Here is an 18,937-nt window from a genome sequence, read left to right on the forward strand (position 1 = left end):
TGTTCCTCATTGAATCCAAAGATCCAGGCCCCATCTGACCCTCTTCTCCACCTCCCTTTGATAAAGAACCAAGCAGAAATGACAGGAGGAAACAATGAAAGACTTTGAAGATTTAGCCAGGGTCTCTCTCTCTCTCTCTCTCTCTCTCTCTCTCTCTCTAGGCACACTCAGAGTAAGTTATTTCCAGCTGCTTATCCTAAGTCAGATTACACTGAAACCCCTGCTAATGGCTAAACTGTGGAAAAGACTTAAGTCAATCTGATCTAAGATCTGTGGCGAGGCCTGCCTTTGCAGACCGTCACCAGAGACCAGTGAGTGGGAAGGAGGAGCTGAAAATTCCTCTGCACGTCCCTCCCCTTGTCCACAATCTCCTCCAATAGATGCGCCCCTCTCGCAGCAGCCTTCGCCGCTATTGGTCCAGAGCGGTCCGGCCTCGGCCAATCACAGCGCTCCTCCAGTGCTTACATCACTAACTAGCCAGTTCCCTCCAGCAGCAGAGAGCTTCATTTTCTGATCTGCTTTTGTGCTAAAATGGAGGCTGGCCTCTCGCCCTGAGTGGATCGCCTTCCTGGTTGAGGTTTAGATGTTGACATGCAATAAATCTGGAGACAGGATGGTTGTGGATGCACCCAATTCCAACGGGCCTTTCCAGCCGGTGGCTCTTATGCACTTCAGAGGTACGTAAGGGCAAATTATTCTTCCTGTATTGTCCTAGGGAATTAAGAAGGGAGAGAGAGAGCTGTGTGTTGCTGTTCTCCTGTTCCCCTTCACTGGTAGCTGCTGCTTGGTTAGTCAGCATTCATCCGTGTGGGAGAAGATCATCGCCGCTTTGTTTTGCTCTATTGTGATTGAAAGGGAGGTGAGGAGCGGTGGTTTGTTGGGCTTGTGTGCATAGCTGAGACGAGGCAGCTACATAAAAATCAGGTTTTACTAGCTAGCTGCTCTCTGCCCATCCCCCCGCCAAGCTAGTGATGTCAAAGGAAGTGAGGTCATAGCCTAGGGAAGGGTCTCTTGTCCTCAGTTTTCATGTGTTTGCTTGTAATTGTGCGTTTCTGTGTTTTGCGTGTGCATTTGGTAACGAGGAAAGCAGGTTAGCGCCAGTAATCCAGTTCTGCCTGTCGTCCTCACCTCCCTCTGAGCGGCTCTACCCGGCCCCAGCATTTTTGTCACACTCCAGTTCATCTGGGTACAAATTGGTCATAGTGTGTAGGCTGTAGACAGCCTCTGCTCTGCTGCAGCCCCCTGCTCCTGCTCCCCACCCTTTTCCCTCGTTACCCTCCTTGTATGTGACACGCTCAGGCACCTTACAGACGTTTTCCTCCAGACTAGAAACTCAAAGTTGGAAGCGGTCTGATAAGTGCACGTCTCTGTCAACAAAGCACTGTTGTCAATGTGAGCCGGCCTTCTTTGTCAGTGCAGAGCAGCAATATTTTAGGATTACAACATCGAACTTGGCCTCTTAATGTGTGTACAATGTACTCAGTCATGTTTGAAAGGCCCAGCCTGTTACCACTGTACTCGGGTGCAGCCCAGCGTTAGATGAAGCCTTGGGCAATTATTGATTACACTCTATTGAGCCACAGAGGCGACTGCCTTGAATGACAACTCAGTGTTGGGGAACAATCAGACTCTCTCTGCCTGGTTTTCTTTCCTCTCTCTGTATGTCTCTATCATTCTGACCATGTTCACCCCAAACGTCTCATATCCTGACCTTTACAGAGTGAATCTGGATCCAGTTAGGTTATATTTATGCCTGGCATCTGAATGTGGTAGTTCAATTTTGCGTGAATGCTTTTGCATATGGGAACGGAATGGAACCTTTTAGTATACAAAAAAGGTTTAAATGTGCATTTGTATATGTGGATAGATACCTTCAGGATCATGGTGTCTTATCTCGGATATGGATTTGCATTCATGTGTATTTGGCTTAGGCAAATTAACAGAGCTTTACACACATGACAAGCATAGTTAGGAATACATATACATTTGCACAACACTGTCCTGAATCTGAACACCACCTCTAATGCTACATGTTTCAGTAATTCTGGGAGACAAATATATCACCCAAGATGCATTTTAGCACCAAATATATACAAGGCGTCTGAATCTTTTTTCCTTCCTGTCTGTTTATATCAAATGCAAGACATCATTTTAATAACAAGATCTGTGAAGCAATTCACACCATTATTAGTCACAGTGGAACCTCCAAATCGCAGCTATGAATGTGTCTCAAATGTGGCAATGATGCATACCTTTGATTCTTCTTTAACTCATCTTTAAACAAAACATGGGCCTCGATCCAGGTGCTGTCATCTACAGTAAATACTGTGGAAGCTTTCTCAGGTGGAGCACAGTGCATCCAGAAAAGTTTTAGCCAATGAATGTGGCCAAACTAGTTGCTGATACGCCTTCGAATCTGTGACACGCTATCTCTCACCGCAGCTAGAAATAGACGCTGGTCAATGTTTACATTGATCATAACCTACTGTCGATAAAGCAGATTGCCAAACCAGTCATAACTCCAGACTGGCAGCTGTTCATCTGACCCATTTACAGAGAGAAAAAAAAAAAAGTTCTGCTGTTCCAATGTGACTCGACTTATTTAGTATCTGTGTTTTGAACAGAGACATTAAGATAAATCTTCATTTGTTCTCCACAAGACACAATACTTGTGTGTTGCATACACGAGCTTCGTTGCCACCTAAGGCTGCGATGAATTGCATTAATAGAAGTCACATTGTGGTTAGCATCAATTTTGGGATCATAACACTGGTCCTTTATCTGTTACACAACAGCCCGCTGGGTATTTTAGGAGTTTACAGAAACTTTATGACACAGTCAGATGCACTTATGTAATAGGAGCAACATAAGTCTGACATAGTCAGTGGTGCAAGGCATGGCAACACATTCCAGTTGAGTCTCACGTCCCACTGTAGCCAGAGCAAGTTACAAGATATGTTACAACACAAACCTCATGCCAAAGAGAGAAATGGTTCACTTAGAGTTTGGCGTTGAAAAGATAATGAGCATTAATCTCTGACTGTTCCAGTTATTTCTACTGCCCCTCTGAGGTTAAACCGCCACACCTCAGTTGACCTAACAGGCCTCATCCTCAGACGTCCTACGCTCACCCCTGAAAACGGTTCTGAGCTTCTTTTGACAGGATGAAAATACAGATAAATGCCTTGGATGAACCTCTGTCTCACTCGGAGTGTTTTGCCGTCGCCGTCATGACAGGCAAACAGTGCAAGTGAGACCCGCTGGCCCCATTGGCCGTCACATTTTTTATGGAAATGGCTGGTAATGGCAGCTCGCACACACACTTACCCTTTCCTCTGGAATTCCCAACCTCTCACTGTCATCAAGATAAATTGGCCAACTTGAAACTGACACTGCCGAAGTGTGTTAGTGTGTGTGTGTGTGTTCCAGCCAAGTCGCCATTATGTCTGAATAGGAGATCTCTCTTCTTACCTAGAATCTGCCTGTTTGCAAGAATGTCACACACTCAGTCTATGTGTGTGTTTTCATGCTCCCGTCTCTGTTCTGTACTCTGGGCTTTACCATCCTTTGTATATGTTCATTGAAATTAGGACACGAGCAAATAGGTTTAGCTACCGATTGTTTCCGTCTAAGTGGCCGTATCAGTTTTTTCCTGCTGAGTTTTTCTTCTTATGCACCTGCACGAGTGGACTGGTGGAAAATCTCAATCAGAGTTTGCTTCTTTGCTCATTAATATCAGTCTCAATTAAAACAAGATGGGAAATGAACAACGTAGCGCAAATTTCTGTCCACTTAATATGATTTTAGGCACATTTCTGTGCTCGTGTAGCTGGTTCGCAGTGCTCAGCCAGCCCTTATCAGCTGGTTATTACTTCTACCTTTCCCTCATTTGAGCCCTGTGCCAAAATCATAAATCATAATTTGTCTCACAGCCTAATTTGCCTGTCTCAGTAATTGTGAGCGTTCTGCCCACAGGTTCCAGCGCAGTCGTGGAAGAGGAATGGGATTCTTTTTTACCTCTGGTGGATGTGTCATGTATAAATCTGATATACTTTCAGTTTCACCCATCAGCATCCTTGTCATGTGACGACAACATCTGAGTCTCGGTTAATAGATATGTGGTGCAAGAAGCCACACATTTTGCAGCACTGGAACGATTTGTGGAGTCTTAGAGGGAGGATAAACTATCTGTATTTTTCTCTATCAATGATATGCTGTAAACTGGCTCATTTAGATAGTGTAGCCATGCAGAGTTTCTTTAAATGACATTATAACAGGTAGACCTCAATGTAAAACCACTGTAGGTGTCATATTCTTTGTGTAGGCAGTGATTGCCAGCAGTCAGGACACAGATACAGAAAATCTCTTTTCAGCAGAGAAACTAATGAAAGCAGAGATGCGATTCTAGCACGCTAACCACATTTAAATCTGTTTTGTTGATGCGACCAGCCGAAGGAGAGCATCTTGATCTGACAGTCCACTTGTCTGTGTCACATTCAGCTGCCTGTGTGGGTAAATGACGCCACACCTGAGTTTAGTAAAGGGCTACGTGGACAGTTTTCATTTACCTGTTTCATTACGGCTGCAGCTTATAGAGAATTCAATTTAGATCAGCAAAGGAAGGAAATTGCAATGCATTTTTTTTCTTCTAAAAAGAGCAGAGTTATGAATATTGATGCCTTGTTTGCAGACGGTGTAACGCCTGCCTGGTAAATTTAAGGCTGCAGTTAACTTAGCATTGCATAAAAAATGAAAACTGGCTCTGTCTGAAAAAAATAATCAACTCCATCTACCTGCACCTCTGATGTTCATGAACATTTTTTTTTGTTTCGTCTGTGCAACAGCTGGAGTGTAAAAACGATGATGGCAATGATATCCAACGTGTCAATTTTAAAGCATTACAGGAGCTGGTTGGTGCATTGTGTTCCCTCTTTCACTGTGTACCATTACCAGAGGGCCCTAAGGGACATGTGAAGACTTTTCTTCAACTGTCACAGGCAAAGTGAACATTAAACATCCTGTGGGAGAAAGAGAAACGGGCTACATCAAAGTTGTGTCACGTAGCTACCTAATTATGGTGCCTCCGTGTGTTATTACTGCGCCACACGAGCAGGTAGGAATTTCGAGCGGCGCAAATTGTTGTTTCGCTCTTGTGTTGTCATGTGCGAAGCGTTCTCTCCGGCAGAGGCTGTTTTGTTTATGAGGTGGGAAGTGAAGCAGAATGGGTAGTCCTCGGACCACCGCGGACAAATCTAACGATGAGCTAGGGTTGCTTTATAAATACATCTCGTTTTTCTCTCAGCATGTGTGTGAAATGGCTAGACTGTGACCGTTCACCTAGTTCCCAAATCCTTCTCTCCCTCCCCTCTTTTCCTCCTTCTCCCATCCTGTCTTCTCTCCTCCACTCTGCTCCGTTGTTATCCTCCCCCCCCTGGGCTCCAACCATCTCAGTGCACCCAGTCTTCATGACTCATTTGCCAGTCTTCATCACTCTCACACTGCCTCATATCTCTTTTTTTTTTTGCTGTTTTACACACTGCTGTTTGAACTGTAATCCTTGACAGTTAAGCCGCACCCTCTTTTCCTCCCGTGACCCTTCGCTCTTTAAACTAACTCCATTCTCCTATATTCTAACAACCTTATTTATCACCGCTGTGCCGCCTTTTTACACCTTCAACTCGCTTTCAATCGTCCCTGGACTCTTTTTTTTTTTTTTTTTCTCTCTTTCTTTCAATCACCCACCTCACTTTTTTTTTCTTTCTTTAGACGTGGCCCCCGCGGAGCAGGAGAAGCTCTTCATCCAGAAGCTACGACAGTGCTGCGTTCTTTTCGACTTCCTGTCCGACCCGCTGAGTGACCTGAAATGGAAGGAAGTGAAGCGGGCGGCTCTGAGCGAGATGGTGGAGTACATCACCCACAACAGGAATGTCATCACAGAGCCCATCTACCCGGAGGTGGTGCACATGGTCAGTAGAGCCGGGGGGGCTTAGGTTTAACATTCGATAAGATCAACTTTATTGATCCCTCGATGAGGAATTTCGCAAGCTTGAGCTGAAAACGAAGGCTGAGAACAGCCAGCAGTCTGCAGGTGAAGTAAGAAAAAGAGTTCCCAACTGAACAGGAGTTTAATTCAGTTCATTTTGTCGATTATGTAGCGCTAAATCACAGCATAAGTTTCTCAGGCCTCCTCAAATGTTAAAGGTCAAGGCCTCAGTACATAACCTTACTGTTATATAGCTGGTTTTCTTCAGAGAACTTATGCAGCCCTCATTAAGTAAACTTGCTTTAGCCATTCATTCAGCTTATGCTTAAAGAATTCTTCTCAATGAAAAGTTGATTCCAGCTTTCAGAAGAGTATTTGATGTTTTTTCCTTGAGTAAAATCAATATTATTGTCTTTTTGACTGATGACCGAGAACAAACAAGCTAGCAATAATTGGAAGATTCTAATATTAATATTATTTTCTCCTTTTTAAGTATTTGTTTACACTTTCGAGCAAAACCATGATTTTTTTTTTTTTTGAGAAGATAATCACCAGTTTTCAGTGATGAAAATAATTATTAGTTGCATCCTTAGGCTTGGTCAGTTTTGTTTTCTTCAGGTCTAAATTTCTCATTACTGACGTGGAAGCCATTTTTAAAAACAATTACTAAGTCTACTTGTACCAATTAGAAAAAAAGAAGTAGGTAAAAGCCATCTGGAAAATTGGAGGGGGGGGGGTAGATTTTTCTGCGCTGCATTGTCATTTTATTCAACCTCCTTCTCATGGTGCAAGGCCTGTGATGCATTTTACAATTTTTTAGAAGCTACAGCAGTCTGTGTGGAATCAGTGGAAGAATTACTTTTTCTTTATTCTGTCACAGCAAAGCTTTGCCAACAGACAATTCAAGTAAACAAGATTATAGTGATGACAGATGTTCTGCTTACCATCTCATCACAATCATTAGTGTGCAGCGATACAAAAACCACACTATAAACATGATGAAAAGACTATAATCCTGTAATGTAAGGCTCTCCTCCCTCAGAACTGAACTCCTATCTTTTCATCATTATGACGTTTTTACTTAGTTTCCATTATGGAGTTCATGTGCTGCTCTTCTTCTTCACAGCCTGTTACGGGCTGAAGTGCAGCACAGCACCAAACAGTCTATCTACCTTGTAGCTTGTCTTTTTCAAACAAGGCTCCCAGTGTTTTAGTAGGCCACCTGCACTGTCCCATGATCTGCCTGGCAGGGAACAGCAGCCCACAGGGGAGTCAGTTGACACTGTGAGAGACCAGAAACACAAGACACTTGGATGATTGTGGGCCAAACCCTTGGAGGCCAGTTGCAAGGACAAAGTTAACATTAACCTAAAAAGAAAAAAATATTTTCAGGTCAAGCTGTATGTGTGTGGCTCTTTTTTTTTTTTAATAATTATGTGAAAGACTCTTATTTCTTTTATGGGTTTTAAATAGTGTTTTAGTAACCCAATAGCTCATACTATCACAAACCAAACCAAACAGTGAACGGATGTTTGCTTAAATGTCCCCCCCCCCTTCATGGGAATAAATAAGCACGGTATCATTTTCATTTCTCCTCTTCTTCCAGTTTGCCGTGAACATGTTCAGAACATTGCCTCCTTCGTCCAACCCGACTGGAGCGGAGTTTGATCCTGAAGAGGATGAGCCAACACTTGAAGCTGCATGGCCACACCTCCAGGTTGACTTTTAAATCATGACTCATCTGCAACATAATGGGTGGTTTAAAAATAGTCATTCTTAACCTGAACGCTCTCCAGAGAAGCGTCACTTTCTGTAGTTTGCTGTATGGTCGCTTTCTTTATGTACACATCAAAACGAAAACAATCCTCCTGCTAATGCCCGCCAACAATGAAAAGAGGAATTTAGAGAATTTCCAACGAAGAAACCGCATATCTGTATCAGCTTGTGTACTCGCTGTTTGTAAAGAACTTGTTGCACGCCTTTCTTTGTCGCTTGAATTCCTCCCCAGCATTCACTCCTTTTGTATTCTGCTTGTATCTGTTGCAGCTCGTCTATGAATTTTTCCTTAGATTTTTAGAATCGCCTGACTTTCAGCCTAACATAGCGAAGAAATACATCGACCAGAAATTTGTTATGCAGGTAAGCACAGGATTGCTTCAGTAAGCTCTTCCCTTTTAGGGCAAATTGTGTAACACTTCTTAGTTATGTAAGTTAAACCATAAGGAAATCACAGTGGATGAAAAGTTTAAAGGGCAGATTACAAGACGTGACATGCATTGGGATCACGTGTCGCTTCTTTTTGCGTTCTAGCTCCTAGAACTTTTTGACAGCGAGGATCCCAGAGAGAGAGACTTCCTCAAAACTACCCTCCACAGGATCTATGGAAAGTTCCTGGGGCTGAGAGCGTACATCAGAAAACAGATCAATAACATTTTCTATAGGTTAGTGCTGTTCTCCCGCCGCTCTGCTCGTGTTTAAACATGTATACCAAGATGAGCGGTCACCACATGAGTCAGTGGCTTTGTAAATAGTTAATGAGGAGTCTGTGTTTTGCCAGTGAACAAGTCTGTGTTTGTGCCTGCAGGTTTATCTATGAGACAGAGCACCATAATGGTATAGCTGAACTACTGGAAATACTTGGAAGGTACAGTTGCTGTCGTGTGTTTGTGCAGCGTTTTCTATCGCGTTCAGTGATGGAATTGTTGGAATTCAACGGCATTTCATTGCAAAAGCATCATTTAAATTCCTTACCTGCTGTTTCGTCATGCAATTTTGCAAACATTCTCAGTCCTTTTCTATCTTTTTTTTTTTTTTTTTGTGCAGCATAATCAATGGATTTGCCTTACCACTAAAAGAAGAGCACAAGATTTTCCTGTTGAAGGTTTTATTGCCTCTGCACAAAGTCAAATCACTCAGTGTCTACCATCCACAGGTACGTTTTTCCAACACAAAATAAACCACGAGAAGCTTCATTTCGAATGCTTGGAGAGAGAGAGAGAGCAGTGTGGCACATAAATTATTTAGAGCTCACATTTTTCTGAAAATGTATTTAAATATTCTTGTCCAAACCTGCTTTGAGTGCGCTCGTCCTCGTTTCATGAGAACAGCGGGTCATTCTGCGAGCTTTTTTTTTTTTTTTTTTCCTCTCAAAAGTGGTGTTGCATGTTCCAGCCAGTCTGTCCCTCAGGCATCCTGTGTCCCCTGCCGTGTTACCTTTAGTGTACTTGTGCATAAATTCAAATCGCTTGACAGTTTAATGATTGTTTGTGTTTTGCAGCTGGCCTACTGCGTGGTGCAGTTTTTGGAAAAGGACAGCACTCTAACTGAGCCGGTATGACATATATAAACATGCTCGAGCAATCTGCATAACACTGCTTGCTGAAACTGCTTATTTGATGTTCAAATTTGATTTAAATTGAAAAGCTGGTTTCTTAGATGTGAAGCTGCTTTCCGTCTCTCCTCTCTCAGACTGGTTATTGAAGGTTATCATTATCCTCCTCTTTCCCAACAGGTGGTAATGGCTCTACTTAAGTACTGGCCAAAGACTCACAGTCCCAAGGAGGTGATGTTCCTCAACGAGCTGGAGGAGATCCTGGATGTCATCGAGCCTTCTGAGTTCGTTAAAGTGCAGGAGCCTCTCTTCAGACAGCTGGCCAAGTGTGTGTCCAGCCCACACTTCCAGGTACTGGATGGATGATCAAAATCTTAGCCTTAGAACTCAGGAAATAAGCACTTCAAGGCTGTAACTCCCAGTGCATGCCTCATCGAGATCTGTGCTTCCTTTAGGTGGCAGAAAGAGCTCTGTACTACTGGAACAACGAGTACATCATGAGTCTGATCAGCGACAATGCAGCAAAGATTCTGCCGATCATGTTCCCCGCTCTGTACCGCAACTCGAAGACCCACTGGAACAAGTAAGCTGCTCGAGTTAAGCATCTCCCCACAGGCTGTAATCATGCTTTTAAAGGCTCTATAGGTACTGTATGTTGCACAACGATACCAGTCTGGCAATATGCCTGACAAAACGGTTCACATAGTGATCTCAAGTGTGTAGACATTTGAGCTTGGTCACAGAATGTGCTCTCCTGACAACCTGTTTGACATGTCAGCGGATGTACTGATTGACATGAACCTTTTTTTGAAGAGGCAACATCACTGTGTCTACAGTATTTGCTTTAACTGGTCAACGTCTGCATTGCTCTGGAATGCATTGGAATAATCCACCTCAAAAATGGGACAACCAACACTTGACAGCTGTGTATTGCATATCAATTTATGCAATTTTGTGTGGAATATCTTTCAGAAATTATGTTTTAATGTTGAGATCAGTCTGTGATAATAAGTAAGTCTTGACACTTTAGGCCAAAACTGGCCTTTATGGCAATGCGGCTTGTGTTTGTAAAGCCCTCACTCTCACCAACTCTTGTTTGTTTGTGTGCCCAAAGGACCATCCACGGCCTCATCTACAACGCTCTGAAGCTGTTCATGGAGATGAATCAGAAGCTCTTTGATGATTGCACACAGCAGTTCAGGGCTGAGAAAAACAAGTATGCACCAGAGCCCCCTCATCCACTCTATTCATCTTCCGTAAAACGGTGTCTGAGCGATGCATAATTGCAATCAGCCGTAACGCTGCAGCTGAGTTGTTTGCACTGTGTTGGATTTCACATTAATCAGTGCAGCTGAACAGACTGGTGACGGGATGGTTGTTGTTTTGTCAAACAGAGAGAAGGCAAAGTCAAAAGAACGCGAGGAGGCTTGGATCAAGATCGAAAACCTCGCCAAATCAAATCCACAGGTGAGCTGTGTGCACAATCGTGTTTTTTTTTTGTTTTTTTTTCCCTTACAACCAAAGTGTGTTTGTGTGTAGGATTGTTTATATAAATATACTCAAGACCATAATTAATTTAACAGTTGCACTATTTGCTTTCCAGGCCCTAATATGTATATATAATAAAGTATCAGGAATAAAGCTCCACACGTAGTCCTAAAATTGCAAGGGTTCAAAAGTAATTGGTTACTAATTGTTTCTTGGGCAACAGTGTGTTGTTTTAATTGTAGTTTTTGCACGAAAGCTCATTTGTAGAGATAATTGAAGATAATAATGAGGCTTAAAAGATCAAAAGCTAGCAAAGGTGGTTGGTTTGCCTAAATACACACTTAGGTCTGTTACAGAAACGCATTTATGCACAAGAAAGCTAATAATTGCAAGAACCTGATACACCACGAGCACAAATCTTGTGAATGGTGACTGTGAAGGTAGTTTACATGGTGAAGAAAAAGCCCGTCATGAATGACTGTACTGCAAATCATTTTTGTTCTCCACAATGTAGACGTATGGATTACCTTGTCTACAACATAGCAGAGGTTGCAAATCAACCTCTATCGGAATGATGGAAAGGAGAAACTAGTGTAGGAAAAAAATAACCTGCTCTTTACAAAGAAAGTATTCCGCCTCATCTGTCAAACATGCTGCTGCATCTGTTATGGCTCCTGTATACATTTATCCCAGTGGAACTTTCCCAGCGGTTGTGATTGATGGTTTCAGTCCTATCAGAAGCTACAGGGTAAATTTAGAGGTATACAGAAGCATCCTATGGTGTCAGATTCAACCAAATGTATGAAAACTGTTTGGATAATTTTTTTTTATCATTCAGTAGAATAATAATCCTAACGGCTAAAGCTACCAAAGAGGTTTTCCATGTGAGGAGGAGGAATATTGTTGATTAACAGAGTCAGTCAAAGGATATCAGTCTGAGGATGCATGCTACATGCTTTCCACTCAGTGTCAAATTTGAACTTCAAGTGTCTGTCCAATTACTTTTGAGTCTCTACATTTTCATCGCAGCTTGTTTCAACAGCTTCATCTCGCTCACTGCTCTTTCTGTGTTGCTCCAAACACATTCAAATTGACACTTAATTGTAGTATCTATTATTTCAAATTGAACGATCTGGAGCACAGAGTCTGAAGAGGAAAACAGAAAATGTGTAACTGTCAGAATATTTATGGTCTGGACTTTTCAATGTCTTGTGTTTTCTGTAAGCCAATTTTGTTGCTGAATTGTAGTTCTTTTTCCATCTTATCTTGTTTAGGTTGGTGTAGACTCTTATTTGTTCATACTCTAACTTCATAGTTGATGTTCACCGAATCACACTGATGGTAAAGATGGAAAAAAATCTTGATGAGTGCATAAAAATTAGTTGTGGTGTACGGTTTAATGAGACATCTCTGAAATTCAAAACACAACAGAGAATAACTATAATCAAGATGAAATCCACAAAACTAATTTTGGCATTTCACTGTAGCACAATGTTAATTGTTGGCTGTTATTGAAGGAATAGGGAAACATTTTGGCAAATATTTTATTGACTTTCTTTCTCAGAGTTAGATGTTACAATTGATACAGTTTTTATGCTAAATTTCAAGCTACATCCAGCAGATGGTTAGCTCAACTTAGCTTAGCACATAGACTAAAAAGACAGTGAAACAGCTCGACTGGGTCTGTTAAGTTTGATTAATGAGCTTTAGAAGTGCTTATAGGTTCATTTTTCTTTGCACCTTTGAAGAACCAGGCTAGCTGCTTCCCTTTGTTTTCAATCTTGTGCTAAGCTAAGCTAACCACTTGCTAGCTGTAGCTTAATATCCAGTACAGGAATGAGAGGCAGTCTTATCGCCTAAGGCTCCCAAAAATGTCACAGCTTAAAATGTCCAACAAAATTAACATTACTATCAGTGTTACAATGTAAATGCCCAATTAAATATTTAATTCAGAGGTTTTAATTTTTTCAGCAAACACATAAAATCATGAAAAGCAACTTTCATAATCAACATCACCATTTTCAGTTTCCTACACCTCAACTAAAACAAATCAAGCCGATAGTTACTAAAGACTTGAGTTTCTCATTTTAATTCGATCAGAGCCTTTTTTGTGTAATTCTTCTTGCATGCGACTGAAAGTCTTTTCTCCATCCTTTTGTGTTTTTTTTTTGTTTTTTGTTTCCCTTTCTTTTCAACGTAGTTCTCTATGTATGTTGATTCCTCTGACCTCAATAGTCCTGTAGCAATGGAGACGGATGTCCCTATGATAGAAGATGTTCAGAGGTTAAAAAAGACAGTTGAGGAGGGCGCAACTCAGGTAAACCTGACTTTCTCTCTGTCTCTATTCATCTTTTCCCTTATAATCACTGAAAAGAAATTGATGGAAAAGCTTGTTGAGTCTCCAAAATAAAACAAGTTGCACTACAATAAACATAGTAATTATATATTTTGTGTGTAAAGTTTAGAATTTTGTTAGTACGTTTTTTTTTTTTTCTTGAGACAGAAGAAGTGCAGGAACAAATCTGGCCATGGACTAAACACTGGAATCAAGAGCTTTATTTTGTGTGCCTGCTTCCTTGCATGTTGTGTCAGTAGAATGGAGCCTCAAAGTGTTCAGTATAATGTAAGCAAATAGAAAATTTTGAAATAAGTAACCACAATTGTAGCCGTGTATAATATATATGTCAGGGTAGAGACTGCGATTTGGTAGAGTTGGAGTTTCTACCAGTAGAGATTGCGATTGGAGTCTCTACCAGTAGAGACTGCGATCGCAATCTCTACCAGTAGAAACTCCAATCCTACCAGTAGAGATTTGTCAGGGCTAAGGTTAGACTTTTAAGGTTAGGGTCAGGGCAGGGGTCAGATTTAAAGGTCAGGGTTAGTTAAGGTTAGGGTCAGGGCAGGGGTCAGATTTAAAGTTCCATCTCTACTGGTAGGATTGGAGTTTCTACTGGTAGAGACTCCAATCGCAAACTCTACTGGTAGAAACTCCAATTCTACTGGTAGAGACTCCAATTGCAAACTGTATTGGTAGAGACTCCAATCGCAGTCTCTACTGGTAGAAACTCCAACTCTACCAAATTGCAGTCTCTACCCTGACATATATATCAATGAATCAGTCATAACCTTTACCTCAATTCTTTTACAGTGAAATTTTATTTTCTAACTTATGTTCACTGGTGCCATCACCACTGTCCTTGCTGTTTATTAAATTATGACACTTAGTGGTTTATTTGTGTATCTTATACAAGCTTTTTACATACTTCATCTCAGACTTGATATACATGTAGCTAATTGATCTCATATTTAGTATTTTAAGTTATGCTGAAAACTTTGGGGCTGTATAAATTTAGTCTGATGTTGGTGTATTTTATTTATTAAATTTAAAGTTGTTTAACTGTTTTTGTCCAGCCACGGTTGGCTGAGTGTGCCACGCTCAAACTCGGTCTTGTTTTTCCGCCGCTAATTAGAAAGGGACGATCAGAACAGGGATAAATTGCCGTTTCGACCGGATATGATGTGAGCCTGACGTTCCTCCCTCGCCTCCTCTCCAGTTGCAGCATGACCAGCGCAAAGAGCGGCCCATGGTGCGACGCAAGTCTGAGTTGCCTCAGGATATCTACACCACAAAAGCCTTGGAGTCCCACCGCAGAGCTGAAGACATGTTGACCACCCACGACGGACTCTAGGTCCCACCATCAGCCGGCTCTTGGTTCAACTGCCCCTTCTACCCTCGACAGCCATGGACATCTTCTCCGCCCGGGTGCCAGAGTTACACTGGTGACCCGTGATGGGCTTCATCGGTTTTCCCCAGAATCCTTAGTTCTCCTTCATTCCTGCTGCCCAAGTGCAGAACACCTGTATCCACCTCCCCCAGATTTCTGCTTTCTCAGGTTTTTTTCTTTATTTGAAGAGGAGTGGGAGTGTGTTTGTGTGTCTTTTAGCCCTTCGCGACATCCAGCGTGTTTTCCGATCACTTTCCTCATCCTTCCTTTTCTCCCTTCCATCCTCCCCGCCCCCGTGCACTCACTGTAAATGTGGAACCTGGGAGTACAGACAGCACAACATAGGTCCTTCATTCTTTCTGACAAGCGTGTTCACAGTGGACTGGACATGGAAAAATAGGAACTGCCTGACTCACTGTCTAAGGATCATCTCTTGGTCTCTTCTTGGTTTTCTTTTCTTTCAGAGGGAACAAAAACAGACCCTATTGTCCAAATGAAAGACAAGACTTTCCTGTCATCTGTTGTATGTTTTCATCATTATTTTGTGCTCTAACAGACATCTTGTCAGTGCCAAGACTTGTGTTCTTTATGTTTGTTTCATGGTTTTCATCTGTGACTTTTACAGGGAAACTTGCCTTTGTTTCGGGTCACTGGTGTTTGAAAGATGATTTTGTTTGTTGTTTTGTTTAGCACACTTAAGACCAAACTGAGGCCTGTCCTTAGCCTTGCAATGTCCAGGAAAGATGGCGAGGAAAGAGAAAGTTGTCCTGTGGACATCTTGACACTTTCCATTTTATTGTTTTGTGCCATATGCCACTCTTTTATATGCTTGCTTCCTTATGTTCATTGGCAATATTTGAAAACCAGACCATAGCGATGCCTAGACAGTTCAAACAATGGTACTTACTGTGTCTGAGTTTAGCAACTAAAGATGAACCTGAGTGAAAACTGTGTGCGTGTGCGTGTTTGCTGCCTGTGTTGTAGCATCGTCCGGGGCTTTGCACCCCTGGCTGTCTACCGAATAGAAAGGTATGGGATGGTTCAGGGTGAGTGGTGGGGTCTATATATAATTTACTATAAAATAAACAGGGATGATTAACTTTTTAATAGAAATATAATTAGAGTTTTATACTGTGCTGAATGGAAGAGGTGGCTAAAACATCTCAAAACTCCTCTTACTGTTGGTTTTTAGCAGGTTTGGACCTTTGCTCATTATGTTTCTTCTCAGTGAGCATGAAAATTTATTGTATGCTATAAAAATTAAATGGTTAAAAATTAATTTATAAAATATAGAAGCTAGTAACCTCAGTAGCTGTTCACAAACTTGACATCAAATGATTAAAACACAAAATGACTCGATGAGAGCTACCAAAAAACCACAAAGGTGTAGCATGTTTGTGTTGCTACCATTCCTAATGTAGGGGTTTTATATATTGTGTCCTTCTCGGTGAGGAAGTAGTTTAAGGTTGGAAAATATTTTCCAGTCAGTACCATTGTTTAAACTAAGAAGGTCTGCTAGATTTCTTCATATTTGATGTGTTGTATTTCTTTGTATTGTCTCTGGAGGTTAGTAGTGTGGATGTCAGGTTTCAGATGATTTTTTTTCTTTATTTTTTGGCCGTTCAGAATGCCCAGTGCTGAAACAGACTGGTATGAAATGGCCACAAAAATGCCAGATGCTGAAAATAAACTGACATTGTGACTTGGCTTGTTAACTGTATTAATACTGTATTTGCTTGAATGCAAAAAGATGTAAATTAAAACTACCATGTTAAACATGTACCTTTTACCCTGGAGGAATGCCATTCACCGAGCTGATCGATTTCTGTTGTCGAGGTCTTTGCGTTTATGAAACAGTCCTGCTTGCTGGGAGAGATGTTTTATGAATTTTACGAGATGTTGGAGGTTTCTTTTAGTGCTGAAAAACAAGTCATCCGTGATAACAAGAGATGATTTTAAAAATGATTTGGTGGCTTGTTCTCTTTCTGCAGGATCTTTGCAGATCTTTTAATTTTAACATATTTCCAAAACATGATAACTTAAAGTGTCCTTTTGTATGTGACCTGTACTATATGATTCATTTAATATTGTATATATGATTTACTTTGTTTCATGTAGTGTTATATATCTAGATTAATTTTGTACAAATTGTCCCTCTGTACAGAATAAAACATCAATAGCAAGTGAAAGAAGTCAATCTGGCACATACCGTCTTATTTCTCCTGTTTCGGCTGTACTGTCAGCATCTTGAGAATTTAGAAAATGCTCTTATTTTTATTATAAAAAAAAATCTGCAAAGTTTCCTCCCACCTCTAAAAAAATTGACAAATGTTCATGCCCGTTGTGTGCTCCTATCACTGTCTTTAGTGGTGTAAAACTATAGAATGAATAAAGAGATTATTTGAATATATATTTTCAACCATGCATCCGTTTTGGCTTTACTTAACTGAGAGGGCACACATCTGAAAAGAAGCACAGAAAAGGAACACATTAGCTGCAGTGAGGATAAAGAGAGACCGTGTCCTCTTCATCAGCTCACATGACATATTTAAGACAGGTCTATCCGCTCGCTTCTTCACGGCTCATTTAAAAACAGTTGCTTATAAACATTTTGAACCTATGACATGTTTCCAAAGTCCACTACAGAAAATGACATTACTGAACCCAGAGTTCTACTTTTCTGAGACATAAAATTGATTTTCCTTCTGCTCAGTGTCTGTGATTAATGTTGACTGTGCTTTTTATACAAACACCGAAGAAGTTGCTTTGTAGTTTTATTGTTGCAGTTTTAAACAGAGTAACCAAAAAAACAAATGATGCAACAATTTAGAAAACATATTACATTTCTATGTGAGCAAAGAATACATGCTAGGTTGGACATGGATCAGCCACAACATTAAAACCCAATTCCATGTAAGTCTGCCTCATTACATCGATATAGCTCTAACCTGAGCATAGATAGGGGACCTCTGGAAGTGTATGACGTCCAACACCAGGACACTAGCAGCCAACGGGGCATCCATGGATCAGGGTTTTTCTGGCTCATCCATCCATTATCTATACACCGCTTAATCCTCATTAGGGTCGGGGGGGCGGGGTCTATCCCAGCTGACTTAATGCAAAGGCAGGGGACACCCTGGACAGGTCACCAGTCTGACACAGGGCTACACATAGAGACAAACAATCACACTCACACTGACACCTACGGACAATTTAGAATCACCAATTAATCTGAGCATGTGTTTGCACTGTAGGAGGAACCTGGAGTACCTGGAGAAAACCCACACATGCACAGGGAAGAAGAGGCCCAGGCCAGGATGCGAACCAGCCTTCAAGCTGCAGGGCCACGGTGCTAACCACTGATCTACTATGCAGCCTGCCTGACTGGTAAGTTATGACATGAAGAAGTATATATGTGTACAGTAACTAAATACAATAAGGCATTAGCCATTATTATGGTGTAAAAATCCTACTATAGGTGATCCAAGTTCAAGTAGCTGTCTGGCTGGCCAGTAAATGCTAATCTGGCATATGAGGAGTTTGGAGGCCAAGTCAGTACCTGGAACTCTTGGTCATGTTCTTCCAAAATGCTTGCTCAAATGGAATCATTGGAATTTCAGGGTTTACCACTGAGATCTGTAGTATTGTAAGGTCTGCTGTATGTGGAGTATCCCTGAGATGGCATATGTTGTGCGTTGATGCTAAATAAATGCTTAGTTTCCTGTTGGGCAGGGCACATTGTCCTGCTGGAGAAGATCCAGCGGCTAATGGAAAGTCCCACTGACATGAGATAGGAGATGGAGTGAAACAGTGTTCATGTACACACGTGGACAAAATTGTTGGTACCCCTCAGTTAAAGAAGGAAAAACCCACAATTCTCACTGAAATCACTTGAAACTCACAAAAGTAACAATAAATAAAAATTTATTGAAAATTAAATAATCAAAATCAGCCATTACTTTTGAATTGTTGATTAACATAATTATTTAAAAAAACAAACTAATGAAACAGGCCTGGACAAAAATGATGGTACCTCTATAAAAGATTGAAAACTATTTGACCAGAGTGACATGATTAACTCAGGTGTGTCATTTAATTGACATCACAGGTGTTTCCAAACTCATAATCAGTCAGTCTGCCTATTTAAAGGGAGACAAGTAGTCACCCTGCTGTTTGGTGAAAAGGTGTGTACCACACTGAACATGGACAACAGAAAGCGAAGGAGAGAATTGTCCCAGGACATCCGAAAAAAAATTATAGACAAACATCTTAAAGGTAAAGGCTATAAGACCATCTCTAAACAGCTTGAAGTTCCTGTGACAACAGTGGCTCATATTATTCAGAAGTTCAAGACCCACGGGACAGTAGCCAACCTCCCTGGACGTGGCCGCAAGAGGAAAATTGATGACA

At 41.3% G+C, this 18,937-nt stretch overlaps 1 protein-coding gene across 2 annotated transcripts; it reads left to right on the forward strand.

Annotated features, from left to right (window-relative positions):
• The first annotated feature begins 473 nt into the window (after positions 1-473).
• Positions 474-16,937, forward strand: ppp2r5ca (protein phosphatase 2, regulatory subunit B', gamma a). 2 transcript variants are annotated; one of them, XM_022196936.2, is made up of 14 exons: positions 474-677; positions 5,767-5,966; positions 7,590-7,700; positions 8,030-8,122; positions 8,294-8,424; positions 8,568-8,627; positions 8,807-8,915; positions 9,261-9,314; positions 9,495-9,665; positions 9,770-9,897; positions 10,429-10,530; positions 10,709-10,781; positions 13,003-13,119; positions 14,357-16,937. In XM_022196936.2, the coding sequence occupies exons 1-14, from the start codon at positions 584-586 to the stop codon at positions 14,489-14,491; spliced, it is 1,578 nt and encodes a 525-aa protein (XP_022052628.1). In that variant the 5' UTR covers positions 474-583; the 3' UTR covers positions 14,492-16,937. The 2 variants fall into 2 exon arrangements, with proteins under 2 accessions (XP_022052628.1, XP_022052644.1); XM_022196952.2 differs by lacking the exon at positions 13,003-13,119 and having other exon boundaries at positions 475-677.
• The last annotated feature ends 2,000 nt before the right edge of the window (positions 16,938-18,937 follow it).

The sequence above is a fragment of the Acanthochromis polyacanthus genome, chromosome 1, assembly GCF_021347895.1.
Source record: "Acanthochromis polyacanthus isolate Apoly-LR-REF ecotype Palm Island chromosome 1, KAUST_Apoly_ChrSc, whole genome shotgun sequence".
Classification (NCBI taxonomy): domain Eukaryota; kingdom Metazoa; phylum Chordata; class Actinopteri; family Pomacentridae; genus Acanthochromis; species Acanthochromis polyacanthus.